At 46.8% G+C, this 22,239-nt stretch overlaps 1 protein-coding gene across 2 annotated transcripts in view; it reads left to right on the forward strand.

Annotated features, from left to right (window-relative positions):
- The window catches only part of Tmcc3 (transmembrane and coiled-coil domain family 3), a 152,383-nt gene that overhangs the window by 72,778 nt on the left and 57,366 nt on the right, over positions 1 to 22,239 (forward strand). The window contains exon 1 of one of the 2 annotated variants that reach the window (XM_038314930.2): positions 7,121 to 7,372. The exons of the other annotated variant lie outside the window; for it this stretch is intronic. Within the exon in view, the coding sequence (XP_038170858.1) occupies positions 7,295 to 7,372 (78 nt within the window). The 5' untranslated portion in view covers positions 7,121 to 7,294. Of the gene's footprint in view, positions 1 to 7,120; positions 7,373 to 22,239 lie in introns of those variants that run through there. 2 annotated transcript variants of the gene reach the window in all.

The following is a 22,239-nucleotide window of genomic DNA, read 5'->3' on the forward strand; positions in this document are numbered from 1 at the left end:
TCCAGCCCCTATTTAAAACAAACAAACAAAAAGGCACTTTTGATTTTTTTCTAGACAGGATCTCACTATGTAGCCCTGGATGTCCTGGAACTCCCTACGCAAACCAGGCTGGCATCAAGCTCACAAAAATCCTCCTGTTTCTGCCTCCGAAGTGCTGGGATTAAAGGCACGCACCCCCACACCCAGCTCTTTGGGGGGAATTCTTAATGCATTCAAGATACTCATCCTTGTTAGACACATGGTTATATTAATATTTTCTTTGTCTTTCATCTTAACAATGCTGTTGAGAAAGCAACAGTTTCAAACTTTGATGAGGTACAATACATTTTTGTTCTTGTTAATGTAGCCTCAGGTCTGCACAAAGGCAGAAGTTGGAGAGGAGCTCCAGAATCTCTGAAGACTACCCGTAGAATCTTCTTTGATAACCACTGCTCTTGGGAATCCATAACCTGAAATCACTGCATTGCTTTAGAAGTCACTGGGAACATTGGAAGGCGAGCCTACCAGCATGCTGAGTCAGTTTCAGTCTTCCCACTTTGTTGTGCATGTTTTCTTTTGTTATTTGTGATTCCACTTGCTATTGCCAAGTGGAAGTTTTGGGCTGCTGTGCCAGATCCTTGCTGATGCTAACTAAATGGTGGAAATTGTTTCCTTATAGTCATATGGAATGTGCTGTATCAGAAACTCACTGTAAGAGTGCTCATTTGCAGTTGGCAATAAACCAAGCAGTTAAAACCGGAGCTTCTTGCTTGTAATAGGCCAGGCAGCTTTTGCGCCCCAATCTAAACATTTTTCAAACTTTGCTATCGGCTACGTAGTGGATCATCATGTATTTGCTTTGAGCTATTTGAATAAACTTTAAAAATATGAATTATTCTTTCTTGTGCTCTATCTCTAAACCTTAAGAAGGATGAGCTCTGGTTTTAGCTTTGTAAATCCCTTCCTCAAGTGGGAGACTTTCTGTATACTTTAGTTAAAATGAAAGAAGAAAAGGAGTGGTATTTCCTTCATAAGAGGCCTGCTTTTCCTAACAAATCAGACCTCAGGTACTACAAGACTAAGACACCCTGGGAGGTAAGAGCCATGAGAAGACTGTGTCCTCCCTTGATCCTCTCTCTGTGTCCAGAACATGACAACCTTGGCCCCTGTAGTGAGTCTAGGGGTGGGGATGGGGGCCTCTCGGACTAGATAGGATGCCCCTCATGATATCCTCCTCCTTTTATATTCCAAAGATCAATAGCAGAACCTGTTGCATCAAAGGTGCTCCATAAAATAATAAAAAATTCACCAACTTCAGTAACTATGCGGTATCTCAGAATTCATACCATCCATGGTTCAGGAAATTTTGCTCCCTCTGAGGGTGAACACTATGCTTCTGCCTTGGCTGTTTCTTAAAACTCCACTGTCTGCAAAATAAGTAGATAGATATTGAAAAAAATGTTGGATCCATTCATCTGTCTGTCATCCATCCATTATCCTTCCATCCGCTAAGCATGTCTGGAATACCGGGTTAAGACCTCTCAGGAACAGGCATACTTGTCTAGAAGAAGGCACAGTCCTGTCCTGGAAAACTAGAACTTGAAGAGAATAGGAGTCATTTCCTGAAATATTTAAATAACATAAGACACTGGGGCTTTAAGGATACTCCATGGCCCCACTAGAGATCTCTGACCATGCTCCCTCCATCTGCGCTGCCCACAGGTCTTGCTTTCTCTTCAAAGGATACCCTTCTCGCCTTCTTTCTGCCCACACACAACACTGGATGCCACATTGTTTGGGATTCTCTTAAGTTACATGAGTCAGAAACCTAAGCAAATGCCCTAAGCAAAAAGCACACTGCTCCACAATTCTGAAAAGAAGGTCTAGGCATGGCTAGGTCTGGCTCACCTTGACCTGCTGGATGTGATGGCAGTATCCATGCCAACTCTGGACAAAGCCTTGGGAGATTTGGCAGTTTGGATTTTGATCTCTTAGAACCTAGCTACCATGTAAAGGAATCTAACCACCCTCATGCAGAGAGAGGGTTGGCGCAAGAGGCTACAAAACAGTAAAGCATTTAATTAAAAATATATATGAACGTACAAATTGGGATAGGGGATAGAGGTTTGGCCAGCCCTCGCCAGCCCCTTCACACCTTCTTATGTAGATGGAGCTACGTTGGGCATGCTAGCCCCAGCAATGCCACTTGGAACTGAGTAAAGTCACCTCCTCAGGAGGGCTGGCCAAACCTCAGTCACGAACCAATGCAAGGCAGTTACTGCTGTGGGCCAGTCCTTTTAGAGCAGTTTGTCACCAGCAACAAGTGGTAGGAAAGGCAGCCTCTGGTGCTCCAGCAAGCCAATAGGGAGCTTTCTTCCAGGTCATGGCTTTGCTTTCGCAGGGAGGCTGTCCTTGAGAAGGAGCAAGGACATTCATCACGGCAGCAGGCTTATACTTGCCCAGCTTAGCGATACCCACCGAAGGCAAATTTCTTTCCCAGCATGGCCAGGCAGTCTCATGGCTGACTCTAATTGGTCGTGACTAAGTTGTGTGACCCTTTGGAGCCTGCTGCACCTACACTATTTCTCTCTCCTTAGGCACTGGCATTGCCTCCAGAAGAAGGGATGGTCTAGTTTCTCTTTGGGTCCTCTCCCCAGAGGAAAGCCAGATGGTGATGAATACTGCTTGCTTTCTTTCTTTTCTAGGGAGCTTGCTATTGTGATATCTAATTTGTATATTTTTTTAAAAAACTTATTTTGTATGAGAGCCCAGCAGAACAGTTATTGGGCAACTGGCTTATGCAATAAATCTAAAGGATCTTAGTCAATACATACATAACTTCTTCTGTCCATTGAGATGTGTGTGGGTCAGAAAGTTTTGATTTGTCTTTCTCATTAAGAGTCAGCATTCCATCATGGACCTCTGAGGAACACGAAGCTGGAGATAGAAATCAAAATGAGATGCCTGCTGGAGCACAGCACACTGGCCTTTCTAAACACACACACACACACACACACACACACACACACACACACACACAGCCTAGTCCTTAGTAGCTGGCGGCAGCGGGGGAGGGGGGCGGAAGGACGACAGGTCCAGTATCAGATGGCAGAAGATGAGGAGAAAAACCCACAGATGAACCCTTAGATGTTTTTAGAAGGATCTTTGAAAGATTAGGTTGGCATAACGACTTAGAATGACTGAACAATACCAGGCCACCAAGCTTTATTATCTGCAAGTGTAACTGGGGCGTATTTGAAAAGGTTCTAGTGACTTCAATTCCAAGCTTAGGGATAAGACTGTTATTTTTTTTTTTTTTCTTGAGAGGTTCTTTCTGCATAGCTCTGACTGCCCTGGAACTCACTATATAGTTGAGACTGACCTCAAACTCAGAAACTCAGAGATCCACCAGCCTCTGCCTCCCCAATCCAGGGATTAAAAGAGGGCATCACAATGCCCGGTGATTGCCTTTAAATTTTTTTCATCTTGAAATCTTGTGTGTGTGTGTGTGTGTGTGTGTGTGTGCGTGTGCATGTGTGTATATGATGTTTGTGTGTGTGTTTATGTATGTATGTGTATGTTTGTGTGTATGTGTGCATGTTTGTGTGTATGTGTGTCTATGTATGTATGTGTATGTTTGTGTGTATGTGTGTTTATGTATGCATGTGTATGTTTGTGTGTACATGTGTGCATATGTTTGTGTGTGTGTGTTTATGTATGTATGTGTATGTTTGTGTGTATGTGTGTTTATGTATGCATGTGTATGTTTGTGTGTACATGTGTGCATATGTGTGTGTGTGTGTGAATGCCGACAGTCTCTCATTGAAGAGAGGAGCGTGTTACACCACCATCTTAGTTCCCCTATCAGGAACTACACTGAGAGTTAGGTCTACATCGTTTGTGTGTTTCTCAATAATCTTCACGGAATAAGTTTGTTTCCTAAAATAAGTAAGTTGTTTCCCTCCTTATACTTTAATTTCTAGGTTTTTAATCTCTGTACATTGAACGCAGAATGCTTGCGGTTTTCTGTGCCCTGCTCTTTTGTTTTCCAGGATTGTTTGTGAAATTCACACAAATTGGTTTTGTTTTTTTTAAAGCAGGGGCTCAGTCTGTGGTGCATGTTCTCGCCTTACTATTTCCTTTCACAGACAGACGCACGCATGTTTTTAATGCTGTTACATATTTACAGTTTATGCTTTCAGAAGCCTGCTTTTTATGACTTGAGATAAAAATGATCTCCAATTTTATTTTAAGAGATTAAAGTTTCTTTTTCTTTGTCTTCAAAAGATAATTTTACATTTATTTATTCATGTGTGAGCACATGCATATGTGTCTTAGGGTTTCTATTGCTGTGAAGAGACACCATGACCAGGGCAACTTTTATAAAGGAAAACATTTAATTGGGCCTGGCTTATAGTTTAGAGACTTGGTTCATTATCTTGATGGGTGCAGACAGGCAGACACAGTGCTGGAGAAGGAGCTAAGAGTTCTACATCTTGATCCGCAGGTAGCAGAAGGACTGTGTGCCACACTGGGCATAGCTTGAGCATATGAGACCTCAGAGCCCGCCTCCACAGTGACACACTTCCTCCAGCATTGCCACACCTACTCCAACAAGGCTACACCTCCTAATAGTGCCACTCCCTATGGGCAAAGCATTCAAACAGATTCTATGGGGGCCATGCTTATTCAAACCACCACAATGTGTATGGGCACACAGTTGCCAAGGGGCACAGATGAAGGCCAGAGGACAGCTTTTGAAAATTGATTCTCTTCATCCACCATGTGCGTTCAGACTTGCTGATAAGTGTTTACCCTGCAAGCCTCATATTTTTGTTTTGATTTGGTGTTTGTGGTTGTTGCTGGGTTTTTTTTTGTTTTGTCTTGTCTTAAACTCTTGCCTAGCACTGATTTTTGTGCATGTTGTCAGGGGGTCTGTCTTTTCTTCTTTTGTGAGAAAGGCAAATCATGCCACATGTCTTCAAATTTTTCTTTTGTCTTCATCCAGATGAAACTCCAAATTCTGAAAATGGCCTGAAAGCCACTGTAGGATCTCATCCTCCGAGACAGCCCCTCCCACTTCACCCCCTATGCACTTCTGAGGGGTCATGGTTCTCCTTGGTCTTCCTAGAACTCCCCTCAGAGGTACCTGCTGCAAAACTCTTGACTCGTGTACGTGAATTTCCACATTCCTACATGTCTTAGTCAGTGTTCCGTTGCTGCGAAGAGACACACGGATCATGTGTAAAACTCATAAAAGATTTAATTGGTGCTTGCTTACAGTTTCCCAGTCTTAGTCCACTGGCACCACGGGAAGCATGGTGGTGGCTCACAGACAGACGTGGTGCAGAAGAAGTACCTGCGGGGTCTATACCCAGACCTGTAGGCAGCAGGAAGAGAACCACTTTGCATCTGATATGGGCTCACCCCCATATCAAAGCCCACCCCCAGTGACACGCCTCCACTCACGAGACCACACCCTAATTCTTTCCAAAGCTGCCACTCCCTGATGACCAAGCCGTCCAAATCGTCAAATCTAGGAGCCTATGGGAGCCATTCTCATTCAAACCACTGCGTTGCTTTACCCTCCTTAAGTCTCTGCTCAAATATTGCCCTACCACAATCTTCTCTGGACAGCATAACTAAAGTCACACACACACACACACACACACACATATACACACACAATCACAATCTCTATTTTCTGCTTGTAAGGATTTACCTGAAACTCTTTCTGGGCCTTGTAGGTGTGTGTGTGTGTGTGTGTGTGTGTGTGTGTGTGTAAGGTTTTTTTTTAATTCAATGTCTTTAGGTTTCTGAGTCTTAAGTTTTAATAATTTGCTCTACTTTTTGCATAGTTAATATGTGACCTTCTCTGCCTTCTGGCTCACCCAGTCCTCCTAGTCAGACTTCAGTTGTTTGATCAATTATTTCTACAGTCTTTGTGTATCAGAAATAAGCCATACATATGCATATTCATGTATATGTGCACATATATATATATATATGTGCACAGATACGTTCTGCATTTGTTATAAATGCTAGAACGCCATAGATTGATCTGCACCTCACCTTTTCCCCCACTTAACTATATATGTTAGAAACAACCCCATAGTTAGAGGGTCACCGCATGTTAGACTTGCCTCTTACTCTGCTGGGTGGACATGCCTTGGTTACTTGATCTTTGTGAATGTCACGTAGGTCATCCTCAGTCTCGGTCAGGGCCTCCTAGCCTGTCCCTCACAGATCTTTCTGTCCATCACAGGATGGCCAGACCTCTTAGACTTCCATTCAGAAACCCCCGGCAGCTTGCCAACACTCACAGAACAATGCTGAACTCTTACTCGCTGTTAAGTACAGTCCCACACAGTCTCTTTCCTTCTACCTCGGACCTCTGAGCCTGCAGACGCCCGCCCCCTAAGCCTATGCCTGGAGGTTTTTTCCAAACGTTCTGTCCGGTTTTCTCTCAGCCAGCTAGGGGCTAAGCTCCTCCTCCCCTCCTCATAAGGTAGATCACAGTGCACTCAGGGCCTGTGGCAATCAGAGATTTAAACCTGCCAGCCTGGTCTCAGTGGCACGCCCAGCATAACCAGACCTTGTGCGGTGAATTTGGGGTTAGGCACTAAGAGTGAATCCATAACCAAGCTGTACTTTTTCTATGGGACTCCAAATTCCACTGGGGCCAGAGATCTCTGAAGTGGAAAGATATGTCCGGACTTCAAGGTAGCTTACAACACAGTGAGTCACACAGGCACAATTAAGATACACAACACGGTGAAAGGGCGGTCCCGTGGAATCCTAGGTGGAAAAAAGCCCCTCCCTCCTGCAATCTTTAGCCCACCATCCAGGCCCAGGATAGCTGCCCGGCTGCCTGTTGAATGAAGAGTGTACTAAAACGCCGCGGCCAACCTCCTGTCCCCAAAGCCATCTTTTACCACACTCAAATGGGTCCCTAACCTGTGCCGACTTCGCTCCTCAGAGCGGGGGGCGGCGTGGGAGCGCGTGGGCCCGGGTTGCAGGCAGGGAGGGCAGCTGAGCCCAGCACCTGGAGCGGGTCTGGGCGCCGCGCGGGGCGCAGGGGCGGGGAGCCGGGGAAGGGGCGGAGACTGTCGCCTGCCTCCCCACCGGCGGCGGCGGCGCAGGGCCGCGGGGTGTCGGCAGCAGCTGCAGCCGCCCGCGCCACCCCCTCGACCGCGGCTCCCGGGCGAGCGAGGGTGAGCTGAGCTCGGCGGGCAGCTGCCACCCCGCGCCGCCGTACTGAGCAGAGTGGAGCGGCGGCCCCGGAGAAGGCAAAGTTGCCAGTCTAAGCGCAGACATGCCGGGCAGCGACACGGCGCTCACGGTGGACCGGACCTACTCGGATCCCGGCCGGCACCACCGCTGCAAGAGCCGGGTGAGGGCGCGCTCAGGGCGCGCGGGGGTGCGAGTCGGTGGGGAGGGCGGGGGTCGAGCCGGAGACGCTGCGCGGCGGAACCCATCACCGGCCTCTCCAACCGGTAAGGTTGGAAGAAACCTGCGGCCCGGGGTCCCGGGTCCACCGCTGGATTGGGAGGCTAGCTAGCCAGCCTACACTGCCACCCGGCTCCGCGACGGTGTCTCCCCGCCAGGGAGCGCACGCTGCTGGCACCCGGGACACCCAGGGTCTGGCTCGGGGCACCGCCACCTGCGGTGCTCAGCGTGGCTGCTGCATCCCTAGCCCAGCAACCCAGTCCCCTGTACCGTGCGCCACGGATGCGCTGCCAAAAAAAAAAAAAAAAAAAAAAAAAAAAAAAAAAAAAAAAAAAAAAAAAATCCAAAGTCCGTTTCGGCTTGTACGCTCCGAGTTGGGAGCCGCGCAGAGCTGGTGCCTTAGCCACGGTTTTCAGTGTTAATTTGCTGTTGCTGATTTTGGGTGTGAGCGAAAATAGCTCTTCTGAGAAAGCTGTGGAGACCGGCTCTGGAGGGCTTCAGTATCAACACTGGGGCCGCAGCCGCAGCCCCAGCCCTGGGCCCTCCCAGGGAACGAACACCTTCCGTCCTGGACAGCTCAAGTGTCCAGGTGGGATGGGGCGCCCAAATTCCTTTTCCCCTTGACTGATTAAAGTGCCATTTGAAACAGCACCTCCTCCACTATGGCAGGCCATACCTGGAATTGTTCTCTGAGCCTCCAAACTTCTGGCTTGTCCGTGGAATTGGGCATTTCGGTGTCAGCTACCCGGTATAAAGTTCGTCCAGGAAGACCAGGAACCCCCACCCCACCACGTCCAAGATCTATTGATCAGTCAGAATTTGTTGCCATAAGAGACAGTCGTGTGCTGGGTCCCTCATACAGAATGTGCAGTCATAGTTTGAAACAGTAATCGATTGTCCCACAAGTGGTATGTCCGCCTCATTTCTCTCCTCTTTAACTCCTCCGAATCAATTTTAGAAAATGATTTTTTGTTTGAAACACAAATTTAATGTGTTTGGTGGAATCGCTCCTGCATCGACTGACTCCGTTTCTTTAAAAGTTTCATAACAAATACACTAGGCAACTATTCCAAAACTCCATTTGGGGAAAAAAAAAATATTAGAGTTTTGGTTACCTGCAGCCAGAAGTTTGGGAGGGTGACTGCTCGTGAACACAACTCTCTGAAGGAAGGATCTTTTCCTAAGGCTTTTATAATGGGGTGAGGGTAAAGTTAATATTGCAGTTGACAGGAGAAATTGCAGTCTTAAAATAATTTGAGAGCCTGAATTGTCACAACTCAGCGATCCCCGTATGCAGCAAAGTTGGGAATGTTCGAGGGAGGGAGGGGTAAGCAAGTTGATAAAACTCTTGGGATAAGCTTTGTTCCAAGATTCAAGCTTTGTTGCCAATCAGAAGGATGGGAAACCCGGTGCTTACAGACTTGGTTGGGATGTGGAAATCTAGGCTGAAATGCAGGCTTCACTGTCTTTTCCACGCCACTCAAGTCTCAGAAAGTGTCCAAGACCTCGTGTGGAGGGGATTTGCCTATTTTCTTTTAGAGGGTGCTTAGGGTTGTACTTGCTACATTAGCAGCAGGAAGAGTCTCTGTAAACCGTGTGGTGGAACTGCCTCAGATGCTGAAGGTACTGATTATTCTACGTCACTAGTCCATTGAGCCGATGAAATCTAGTGAGGACCGTGGGGGGGGGGGGATTAGAGAGAAGACGGCTAGAGTTGAGTAGGCCCAGATCACAGTTCAACGTTCCTAGAGATCCCAGTTTGGCCTTCCAGGCTGTCTGCTTTTAGCTGTTGTTTGTTGTTGTTGCTGTCATTTAGGGCTTGTTTTTGAAACAAGGTCTCACTGTGTAGCCCAGGCTGACCTGGAATCCACAATCCCCCAGCCTTAGCCTCGCGAGTGCTGGAATTACAGGCATGCACTGCCCTGCCTGGCATTGCTCTTATGGGTTTGTGTGTGTGTGTGTGTGTGTGTGTGTGTGTGTGTGTGTGTGTGTGTTTTCCTGTGGAGATATCAAGGTATCACGAGAACTAATATACGGACTTTTCTCTAGTGGGGCTGGTGTCATTTTGTGTCCCTCCTTAAGGCTGTAATAAGTCCGCTGTAATGAAGGCACAGCGAAAGCTATTTTGCTATTGCAGAAAGCTCCATCCCATTAGGTGATCTAGCAGCTCCTTTGTGGAACTCAATTTGATGGAGCTATAAAAAAAGCATTTTCCCCTTACACCCAGAAAATATGCTGTACAGAAAGAAAGCACCAAATGGCATCAGGGCTTAATTTCTTGATGTGTCTCTCTCTCATTGGAAATAAACCAGGATTTAAAACTCATCCCTGTAGTCAAGTCTTGCTGGCAAACTATTTCTTTTAAGATGCTGATCATTACCTGAGTGGATGTGTGGAGGTGGCTAACCTCTCAGGAGCCTCTAGTTTCCTCCCAAGAACACCTTGCTGATTAACAAATGGTCATTTTAAAGCTTCAAAATCTTTTACCCATTTGAGGGTAAAAGAACATGTCCATACTTATGCTGGGCTTTCTTAAGCCGTTGAGACTAAATGGCAGTGAGGCAGGGGACCACTTTAATACTGCGGAGGTCTATTTTTACAGCAGGTAGACTAATTTAGATCCCCCTCCCCTTCCAAAATGTAACTAGTGACGTTTCTGGTCGTCGCTAAGCTAAAAAGCCAGAGTCATTCATATTTTTAAACTTCTTCATAAAACTCAAAAAAAAATGATGCTTGTTAACTTGACAGGCATCACCCCTTTCTGCTTTGAAAGAAAGAGCACGCATAATTAGAGCCTGCATTTTTTCCCCTTATGCCCTAGATAATCAGAACCTATATTGAGAATATAGGCTTTCTGTCTTCTACACCTTAGCTGGTTTTTGTTAATTATGCGCGAGTCCGGTTGTTTTGTTTTGTTGGTTGGTTCTCACTTTAAATGCCCCCTCATGCCACCTTCAGCCACTCGGGTGCAGCTATGAGCTGCTGAGGCTCCCAAGTGGGTGATCACCAGGGCAAGGGCCTAAAGGACTCTCTGAGACTCCAGTCCCCACTCTATGGAGCAGGTGATGTCAGTTCGTTCCTCACCTAGTGACTATGACTCTTACTTTAAATCAGAATTCCTTTATCTTTTATAGATTAACAGTTGTGTGATTCAGTTGTTGCTCTTTTTTCATCTGTATGCATTTTTTTTCTTGCCACTAGAATGTCACTACCACTTGGCATTGCTCTCCTATTGTCCCCTATTACACTGTCGGCCACTGGGCTTTCTGTGACCGCTCTGCAGTTGGTCCATTAGCTACTTAGGCCCTCCGAGAAAGGACTAGATTGTTTCTCCTTCCTAGCGTGGACTGTTCCTATGTGACTTGGACCCCTATAATATTATCCCGCACCTTAGTTTCTCCTTTGACACAGTAGGGGTGTTATAAGGAATGGATGCAGTCGTGTCTATAATACGTGAGGCCCATAATAAGAACCCAATAGGTGGTAAGCGTACTTGTTTACTTATGTATTTATATAATGTTATCAAGAAGTTCCATAGCTTGGAAGTGGAAAGACTCTTAATTTTGTGACAGGCCCCACTGGCCACCTTTTGTGTATCAGCTGCCTTTCTGGGCATCCGGAAGAATGATAGGAAGTTAACAGTCTGGGCTCGCGGGGCGCTTGCTGCCTGGGGAGTATGTCTGTCTTATACAGTGGCCCATGGAAGTCTAGCCTTCTCTTTCACAGAAGGAATTGGTCCTAATAAGTACAAAAGTATCTGACATCCAACATAAAACCTGTGTGGAGCCTGAAGGCCACCTGTCACACATTTTGAAGGCTCTGCCGTTGGGAACAGTCCCAGTGGGTGATGAGTAACGTTAGGGGTTGTCAGGGAGAGGGGGATGTTGTGGCCCTCCCACAGTGGAACTGGCTGAGCACTGAGTCTATTGCTCCACTTGTTTCGGGGCAGGAAGTAGGACAGATAGAAACAGATTCTTGTAGGTGCCACTGACCTAGGGAGGTGGCAAACTGAGGAGTTTGTAAGGGCGGTTTTAATTAGTGATGTGTTTCATTCTAAGGTTCAGCAAGGAGCCTGAACCACGCTGAGTGCCTCAAGTCAGAATTTGTTTACGTTAGGAGGAGGAGGTTTGATGGCGCCTATGTTTTGTGGAGCTCTGCTTTGCCGCAGGCTCACTGACTCTCCATCAGAGAAGGATGACTTGCCCGCCACCAGCAGCAGCTCACACATGCCTGTCACATCCGCTGCAGAGCTCCGCCACAGCTGCTCCCAAGTTGGATCTCAGAATCTGTTTTCCTTTAGACACTTCCTGAATTCCCAGAGCCCAAACCCGGAGCCCTCGATGAAAATTACCCACATCTCCAGGAGGATCTGCAGTGTTTTTAGCCTCGCAGTTTCTTAATTGTGTTTTTGTGTTTTCAGCGGAGGGGTTGGAGAGAGCAAAAGGAAGGGAGAACTGTGAATCACTGTGCTGTGAATCAGAATTAGGACTTCTCATCCCTTCTAAAAGGAACATCAGGGTACATGATGTGTGCATCCTCGAGCCTCTGCATGGATGTGGAAGGGGTTCGAGTCGAAGGGGAAACAGTGTACTTGTCGAGTGGTTTTCTTCAGGGAGGCAAAAGGAACATGCATGAGAGGGTGTAGTAACAACAATAGCTAGTGCACACCGATAGCTTCGTAGACACCGGAACTACTAAGTGCTTCAGTCTCAAGCTTTCCTTAATCCTGACAGGGTTTCTCTGTATATCTTTGGCTGTCCTGGAACTCGCTTTGTAGACCAGGCTGGCCTTGAACTCAAAGAAGGGCCTGCCTCTGCCTCTGCTTCCCAAGTGCTGGGATTAAAGGCGAGCACCACCACAGCTAGCCTGGAGCTTGGTCTTAAACCCTTCGCTGATGGCCCCAGGGCTGAGTGCAGGAGAGCGGTTTAGTCCTGATAACCCAAGAAATGTGTTAAGCAGTTCAGTCTTGATGGACCATTTAGCTGCTTTGGGACAGATGTGTGTAGCACCTTCAGGGCACCTCCTTGTGTGTTCCAGATTGTACAAAGTCCTTTAGTCCAAGTTAACTTGTTTTGTTTTGGGTTGTCCTGGAACTCACTCTGTAGACCAGGCTGGCCTTGAACTCACAGAGATCCACCTGCTTCTTCTCCCTTCCCCCCACCTCCCGCCAGTGCTGGGATTAAAGGTGGCGCCACCACTGCCCGGCTCCAAGTAAACTTTTGAATGAATGCTATGGGATGATGATTTGTGAACGCTTTATAATGCCGAGGCTAAGAATTATGTTTGGGAGTTTGGAGAGGCTTTAAAGGGTATTAAGTAAGATCATGGGTTAAGATCATTAGAGCCGGGTTGGAGAGATGACTCAGAGGTTAAGAGCTCTGGCTGCTCTTCCAGGGGACCCTCATCAGAGTCCCGGTATCCTTGTAGCGGCTCACAACCACCTGTCACTCTAGTTCCAGGGGATTTGACTCCCTCTTCTGGCTTCCAAGGACACTGCACACAGGTGGTACACTAATATACATGCAGGCCAAACAACCAAACCAAACAAATAAAATGTATATATTTTTAAATTAGGCAACTATCTTTTAGCTTGATATTTGGTCTTCGGGGGTGGCCACTGGCAAGCACAGCAGAAGTGGTTGTTCCCGTGAACACGAGTTCAGACGGTGCCTGGGAGTCTGTGTGTCCTGACTGGCGTGTGTGCCCACTCCTGTTCTTTCTGTCCTACAGTTGGTCAGCAGGCAGTGTTCCGGGAAGTCCCTCGGAGCAAGTTGCCGCCTCTTGTGTTTCCCTCACCACACTTTGGGGGAAGTAGACCAGAGTGGTTCAGACCTGCCGGTTCGGGAGTCTACCTCCACAGTGTGCCCTTGGGCACGTTCCCCAAGTTACCTTTTTACAGAAGCTGTGGTGTACTTACTTCCCTTGGAGACCTGTTGCATGAATTAGATGCTGCAGCATGAACCAGCAGCATTCGGTCCAGTGACTGCTCCATGGCCAGAGAACGCAAGGGTGGAGAGGGCTGGCAATGGCTCAGCTGACGGCAGCTACAGCTGACGCCGCTGCAGGAGCTGCCTCGCTGTGGAGGCCCCGGGTATGGTTTGCCACACTTTGCACACTGCAGAGGCCGGGTCTCTTCGGCGGTGGCTTCTGGAAATGCATTGCACTAGGTGTTAGACTTCTCATGCCTCAGCTCTCAGGGTGCGTGAGGAGCTTGATGAAGGGCAATTGAGATCAGCTGGGAAGGCAGTGACCCAGTGACCACGCCAGGACCTTTATGGGGTCCTTTGCTGGACTGGTAGCTCATACTTCTTATATGTTGCAGGGTTGGGAGCTTAGACTCCAAGGTTTATCTTGTTAGAGCTTGAAGAGAATATATATATATATATATACACATATATATATATATCCATGCATGTATATGTATGTATATATAATTTGTAATATGAATGTAATATACATACTTGTATAATATATGTGTGTGTGTGTGTATATATATAAATTTGGAGCTTGGGATTGAACTTAGGGCCTTGTGTATGCTAGACACATGCTCTACCATTGACCCACACAATCCGGGATCCTGGAAGGGAGTTTAGACATTACCTCCAGACCATTCCATTCTCAGAAGTAGAAAAGTATGTCACTCAAACTATAAAGAGTAAAATTAAATAACTAATACAGACTGATTGGGACTCACCATTTCCCATCTATTTTCTTAATAGGGAATCCCTTAAAAAGGAATTGCTTTAAAATGTATATGTATATTTAAAGCAAAGATATGTTTCAAATATGTATCTTAAATCAAGTTATTTATTTTAAAATACACACTGTATGTACTGCTGGGGCTTGAACTCAGGCCCTGCCAAGTTAATTGCTAAATTCTATAGGAAGATTATCTTAGCTAAATTAGGGAGGGTGCACATAAAATTATTTCCAGCAGAGGGACTTGGGAGGGGGCTCGCTGGGTAAGAACAATTACTGTAAAATCGAGAGGGCTTGAGTTTAGTCTCTGTTTATAACCTGTGTAAAAGCTGAATGGCCTAGAATCCTATATAGCTCTAGAGTTATGGGTCAGGGACAGGCAGATCCTGGGAGCACCCTTGCCTTCCAGTCTGATGTTGGGAAATAGCAAGCTTCACGTTCAGTGAGAGACCTTGTCTAAATAAATAAATAACTAAATAACTAACTAACTAAATAAATAAATTAATAAATAAATAAATAAAAGTGGGCCGGGCGGTGGTGGCGCACACCTTTAATTCCAGCACTTGGGAGGCAGAGACAGGTGGATCTCTGAGTTCTAAGCCAGCCTGGTCTACGGAATGAATTCCTGGACTGACTCCATAGCTACTGGGAAACCCTGTCTTGAAAACTGAAGAAAAAAAGGGGGTGGGGGGAGGGCTGGTGAGATGGCTCAGTAGGTCAAGGTGCTTGCTGCTAAGCCTGATGACCCGAGTTCAGTCCCTGACATCCGTTAGGTGAAAGGAAGAGAGCCAAGGCCCGCAAGTTGTCTTTTGAACTTCATATATTGCTGTGGCACACACATGCCCTCCCCCAAATAAATATAATTAAGTGCAATTCTAAAATCCAAGCAAAACATAAGGTGGGGCGTGACAAAGGAGGACACCTGAGGTCTTGCTCTGTTTGTTATTAGTCCCCCCCCTCACCTCCCACATACCCACAGCTCTCTCCATGAAGACTGAACTGAATGGACTTGAAACCGTGGGACTTTTCTAGGTAACAGCATGTATTTGAGTGATTTGGTGTTAGATCAGTAGTACCCTTCTGAGTTTATTTGCAGGTTTTTGGGGGGGAGGGGAGGAAGCAGAGGCTGCAGCTGATGCATAAAAACCGCCATGTAGCTGCACCGGATTCTTTCCGCTTAAAAACCATCCTTCTTGAGGTCCCTTGCAGCATCTCTGTGCTTTCAGTATCAAGTTTGTGAAATGAGCTCATCCTCATCGTGGCCCTCTGCCAGCTGGGACAGGAAGTAGGGAGTGACACACAGATGCACAAGCCGTTTGCTGCATTGTGCAATCTGCAGGCATGCAGCTTGCGATCCCTCCCACCCGAGGACCATCGCCTCTGACGCCTTTGGGTCCACGAGCCTCCCACCCAGAGAACCTTCTATCGCCTCCCGTCCAGAGAATCTTCTAGCGCCTCCCGTCCTTCGTAGCCTACAGCCTGAACGTCCAGCGCCTGAAATGCTTCAAAAGTGTTTTTCCGATTTTGGATTTCCTTGGGATGACTGGAATATTTGTGTGTACATCATAAAATACGTCGGGCTTGGCACCCGAGTCTAAACTTGAAATTCACTTAAGTTTCGCACACACCTGTACACATAGCCCAAAGATCACTTTATGCCATGTTTTGTATACCTGTGTTTCCCCATTGCAGTGCTCAGCTGTGACATTTCCTATGTGTTGCATCATGTTGGTATTCAAAATTAAGATTTTAGAATATTTTGGGGTTTTTACTAAGAACATCCAACCTGCATATAACTTTTTACAACCAAGCCTTAAATCCAAATCAAAACCTCCATCTAGTTCTTGGCTAGGGAATGCATCCTCTCTTCCTTTGCCAGCGGGGAACGGACAGAGCACCCAATGGCCCGTTGAGAGATGGCACATGCAATGTCAGCCCCCAGTGGCCCTCTGAGGGCGAATCTGTGTGACTTCTGCTGTGTACACCGACTGGACCCTCACCTAGCCAGACATTTCTTCCTAAGTGCCACACCTAACTGTCCATCGAAGTCTGTATGGCAGATGAAGATCTCGCTCACTTCCTCTCATTCCCAGGGGATGTTTTACCATACAGCCAATCCCCAAGCCTCATTCCTGATATACTTCCTCGGCCACTTCCTTCCCCACCCCATCCGAGGTACACTTCTTAAATGTACATCTTCGTCTTTTTTGTCTGTGACATCGCCCTCCCAGCAGGTTTCTGGCTTTGAGGAACAAAGTGACGGCAGAGAGCGTGGCTTTAAGTTAAGCTTGAATGTCACTCTACCTACCAGCTGTGCGAGCAGCCACCGGAAGTGGCTTTAGAGGTCTTCCGCGGATCTCCTGTTGGTTGTCACTCACGGTCTGCCACAGAGATTCCCAGAATCCAGTCCTTCCCACACCGCTCACATAACGCTTGATGCCACCTGCACTATTATTTCCTTAATATTTCTAAGTCAGCTCACTCTCTAAAACTTAAATTGATTTTACAGTTATCAATGTGAGTATGCTAGCTAAATGTGTTCGAATTTGAGGCCTGCAGTCCCAGAGTGAATGACGAGCAAGTGTTGGGCTTGGCTGGGGAGGCTCCACCCTCCCTGCTTTTGTCCTGGACTGGATCAGCAGCGGGATTGAGTTGAGGCTTGGAAAAAGGAACCTCCTCACTCCTACCCTGATATTTAATGCTTTTGCCGTCGGCCGTCTGAAGGAATTCAGAATCATTAAGAAAAACACAAGCCTTGGTGCAGCTGGTCCCCCATCCCTTTCTGAAATACTCAGTGGACATATGGCCTGGAAGATGCTTAGGAGAACATTTTCCCAGCTTCGCCCAATAGGAAACTCAAATCCGAATTTCAGTGGAACTAAAATATTAGATTGCGTGTGCTCTCTTTCTCTATCTCTCTCTCCTGTTTTCTTTTTTCCTGTGGCTTTGGTTTGATTCTGTCTTTGTGCATACATTTGTTATAGTACATACACTCATCATCAATAGTTCAACAATGTTTCTTGATTTTACAGTGGAAGGAAAGTGGAGTGGGAAGTCCTTTTTTATATATGTGTTGCTTTTGTTGGTTAATGAATAAAGAAGCTGTCTGGGCCTATGGCAAGGCAGAATAAAGCCAGGCAGGAAATCTGAACAGAGGTATAGAGAGAAAGTAGGCAGAGTCAAGGAGATGCCATGTAGCTGCCCACGGAGACAGGCGGCAGAACGTTACCCAATAAGCCACAACCTTTTGGTGATAATAATAGAAATGGGTTAATTTAAGATGTAAGAGTCAGTTAATAAGAAGTCTAAACTAATAGACCAAGCAGTGTATTAATTAATATAGTTTTGTGTGATTATTTCAGGTCTAGGCAGCCAGGAAACAAATGAGCAGCTTCCCACCTACAGGAAAGCATACCTGGATAACCATTCTGGTCTGTTTCAGTCCAGTATCCAGTAGGTTACACAGGTTATTCAGCAGCCTGTTTTAGCATAGACTTCATGAGATGAGTTTCCCTCACCGTAGGCTACCGTGAGGGTCAAGAGCAGGTTCATGTCACAAGGCTAAGCTGTTTGGTAGGTTCCATGCATTTTTCTACTTACATCGTTTTCAGCTTGCCCGGGGGTTTTCTGGAGGGAACCGGTGCCTTGTAGCCGGTGGGTTACTTATGTGGATGTGGGTAAAATGTCAACATCCTAAGTTTGGTTTCTATGGCGCGCAAATGGCTTTCGAAGTTGAGACATCATACATTGAACCATTGGAAGCTTGTACATGTGTGTTTTCTGTGATACCCTCCAAATCCTTTGTGTATCGAGCAAGGTGTAGACCAATTGCTCTAATTTTACATAAATATTATTTGGAAGGAATGAAGTCCATTGTGGAAGGTAGATGGTAGTCTGCCCAGGTGGGAATCCTTAAAGGAGGTTGGGAATGAGTTGTGCCCACTCTAGGCTGTTTGGTCTACATTATTTTCTCTTTAGTGTCTAGTGACCTGAGAGATGGAGGCAGGCAGTGGAAGACCTTCTGCTAACAAACAGAACTCCTAGAAGATGCATATCTTTAGGATGTTCAGAGAACACACTCAGATTGTGGAGCAAGGGGAATTTCAAAGTTGTGCGATTTTTTTGAGTAAGATTGAACATAATTATGCTCCCTCCCTCCCTCCCTCCCTCCCTCCCTCCCTCCCTCCCTCCCTCCCTCCCTCTCTCTCTCTCTCTCTCTCTCTCTCTCTCTCTCTCTCTCTGTATTGACTTGGAATGAGAGGCAGTTAAGTAATGCCCGGAGCTGCAATCCCAGACAGGAGTGTTGTCCAGAACTCATCCCCTGACTGAAAGCCATGCTTTGGTATCTAAAATGCTTGACTTCAGTGTTTGCAGTTGTGTCTGAGGTCAAAAGTCTCTCTCTCTGCGTTATAAACCTAGTTTGATCATCACGAAGGCCCCAACTTGACTTCAGGTCGCCGGCAATGTACTATTTTAATCTCACTAATTGGAACAGGTGGCCTCTGTTTGCGACTGAATCACTGGTTGGCACAGATTTCCATTTATCTGACAATATGAGGCCCATTCAGTAAGAGCTGCTGATTGTTTTGGCATCAGGCAAAGCGCTTTGGAGCCCAGTGAAAAAGCACTGGGCGGGGGGGGGGGGGGGGGGGGATGAACACGCGGTGGGGAGGGACGCCTTGGAGGAGATGGAAGAAACACAGCAACAGCAGCATGCTCTTCTAAATGGGAAGCGCAGTGGAGACTGTGGCTCTGGGTAACATGGCCAGGTGAGGCGCTCACACGTGCTCTTCTAGATGAGGAGAAGGTCTCCCGTGCATCCTTTGACTCTCCGCGATGAGTTGGCCAGCTTCGGGAGGACCTTGTGATGTCTTAGTGTTTTCAGGAGCACGCCGGCTCATCTTCAGGCATAGGGAAGGGGAAAATGCCCTGGGTGACTCTTCTTACCCCGGGAGCTCAGGCAGAAACTTCTTAAGACTCGTAAAGCAGAGCTGACCTGCGATTAGGAAGCGCTCCAACTTTTTATCTTTACTATCAACATATATGGTAGGCGTTGCATCACCACGATAAAACGCCGGACATTAAATGCAACTTAAAGGACAGGAAGGTCGATTTTTGCCCAGTTTGAGAAGTTTTGGTCTGTGGTCTTTGGTCCCATTGATTCTGGGCTCACGGCGAGGCAGGACATTGTGTCAGGAGGAATACGTGGCAGCGAGTGCTACTTAATGGTGGCCAAAGGAGGAACAAAAGAAGGGACTAGGGACCGGTGACAATCTCCCAGAACATGCTTCCTGTAACTTGCTTCTGCCAGCTAGACCGACCTGGCCCTCTAGAAGCAGCCGTTCTTAACCGGTGGGTCGCAACCTCTTGGGGTCATAGGACCCTTTCGCAGGGGTCACCTAAGACCTTTGGAAAACACAGATATTTACATTGTTATTCATCGCAGTGGCAAAATTGCACTTGTGAAGTAGCAACGAAAATAGTTTTATGGCTGGGGGCGTGGTCACCCCAACACGGGGAACTGTATTAAAGGGTCGCAGCATTAGGAAGGTTGAGAACCACTATGCTAAAGGTTCCAGACTCTCCCCAAGTCCCACCAGCTAGGATGCCAAGCATTTATTTAACGATGAGGGAAACACTGGATATTCAGACTGCCATACTGCGTGTTCATCATGTCGTGTCAGGGTATAAACGCGGAATCCCAGCTTCTTAACCCGATACCCGGATTCTCTCAAATAACTGCACTCCAGCACTTGACCTGATTTCCTTCCATAGTGACTACCAGCTCCCCCGTGCTTGTGGATACCCTTCCCATACTCTCTAGGGCCGTAGTTGTGTCCCCTTCCCCTGGGCATGGAGACGGACACGTGGATGAGACTTTGTCATTGTTGAATGACTGAATACAGACAGGTGTGTGTTGGGGCGCAGCAAGGTGGGACTGGAAAGGCTGAGATGCATGTGTTGCTTTCAGTCTCTCCATACCAGTGGAGAGGAACTGGTCCTGATTTAATGGCTGCATGGGATGCCTGTGTGCCTATCCCAAGATGTGCTCGCTAGCCTTCTCTATATTGGAGGACTGCCTCGCTTCCAGCCAATGGTAATTAGGTATGTCAGCAACTCGCACACGCAAAGCATAGGCTGGGTGCTAAAGTGGTTTGAGCCAAAGAATGCCTGCGCTGCTGCTTATGGTGTCACCACACTGCGCATGCGCCTTTGCTGTGTAGAACACAAGGCGCTACAAGTGCACAGTGAACAAACCAACAACAATTTACAGACCCGCCGGGAATGCATGAGTGACCCTCAGCTCACCCACCTCAAAACCAGGTCTTCTTAGGGCTTTGGTTCCTGCTGATAAGCTAGGTAAAACTGGTAGCTCATTTTAATTGACATTTTTCCTGTTTCAAATGAGGTTGGATCATTGAAAGAAAATGGTCCCAAAGGTAGTGGCACTAGTAGAAGGTGTTGTTTTGATTGAGTAGGTGTGGCCTTGTTAGAGGAAGTGGGTCACTGTGGAGGTGGGCTTTGAGGTCTCATATATGTTCAAGCTGTGCCCAGTGGTTCAGACCACTTCCTGTTGCCTGCCGGTCAAGATGTAGGACTCTCGGCTTACTTCTTCAGCACTGTGTCTGCCTGAAAGCCTCCATCTTGCACCATGACAATAATGGACTAAGCCTCTGAAACTCTACGCCATCTAATTAAATGATTTTCATTTGTAAGAGTTGCCATGGTCGTGGCGTCTCTTCGCAGCAATAGAACTCTAACTAAGATAATCATATTTGAAAGTTTTGAACTTTGTAAACTATTTGGTTTTACAAGAAGTTCCTGGGAACGGTAGTGACATCCCCCTGTACCGCTCAGCCTGTTTCGCCCAATGGCTAAGTCTTACAGAACTGGGTAGCCTAACAGGTTGTGCTTCCATAGACTCAGAGCAAGTGTTTGTCTGCTTCTGAGCCCTCTGTTTGTCTATTCTGACCATGTGCCCACTCATCTTCTGCACAGATTTACAGGAGTCTTTTACCTATCTAAGAAGTTGCTGTCCATATACCGCTCTCTGTCCTTGTCATTCCTGACCACAATTGATTTCTCTTATTATATAACAATTGAAAAAGATTGTCTTTGAAACAAAGTCTGCTTAGTGTTGCACGGTTTCCCTGGCTCGAAGTCCAGGTATACCACAACCACACCCTCCACTGAGACTTTCATCAGTCTGAAACCCAAGTGTCTGCCAGGACCAAAGTCTCAAGGGACACTGCTCTGATCCTTTTGCGTGCTCTCTGGTTGCTTGCAGAATTATGTCTCTTGCCACTGCAGGACAGAGACCCTCAGAGGCTGCCTGCCATTCCCTGCCACCTGGTCCCTTCACAACCTGGCAGCTTGCTTCTTTAAGACCTCCATAGTCTCTCTATTACATTGTCTCTCTTACCTCTCAACCCTCCCTTAGAGAGCTCACCTGATTAGGCCGGGCCCAACTGCTACTTCACTTTCATTAAAGTCAACTGATTAGGAGTCTTAATTATGTTGGGCGAATTCCTTCCCCTTTGCCATAAAAGATAGCCTAGTCGTGGGAGTGGGATCCTATTCTGCTCTCAAGTTTCCTGGTATCCAGGGCAGACAGGATCCTATCTTGGAGACCATCTTAGAATTCTGCTAATCATGCTCATGTATGTTCTTTATGGGTGATGGGGATCATCGAGCTAGCATCTAGAAAACACTGGTCAATAGCAGAGGGCTTACCATGCAGACATTTGGAGGCCCTTAGGCTTGGAGGTTTGAGGCATAGCCTTTGTCCTTTACAAGATGAGGGGGCCTATGTTCTGCTGGTGCGTTTTATGATTTTTGTTTTCCTGCATTGGGATTTTGGAACCAGGTAGAATCACTTGGTTGTTTTTCAGATGCTCAAACACTTTTTTTTTTTTTTGCATAGTTACCTGTTTTTAAAAATATACCACTTCCCATATGGACTAAACTTTATTATTTTGTCTCTCCCCCCCCCCCCCTTTTCTGTGAGTTTTAAAACTAATGAACTCAGCTGGTTGTAATTCTGGTGCATTTATTCTGGATTTTCATCCTCCCACCTCCTCCCCCAAGGAATTGAAATGAGCATTTTTGAGA

This window comes from Arvicola amphibius, chromosome 17 (assembly GCF_903992535.2).
Source record: "Arvicola amphibius chromosome 17, mArvAmp1.2, whole genome shotgun sequence".
NCBI lineage: Eukaryota > Metazoa > Chordata > Mammalia > Rodentia > Cricetidae > Arvicola > Arvicola amphibius.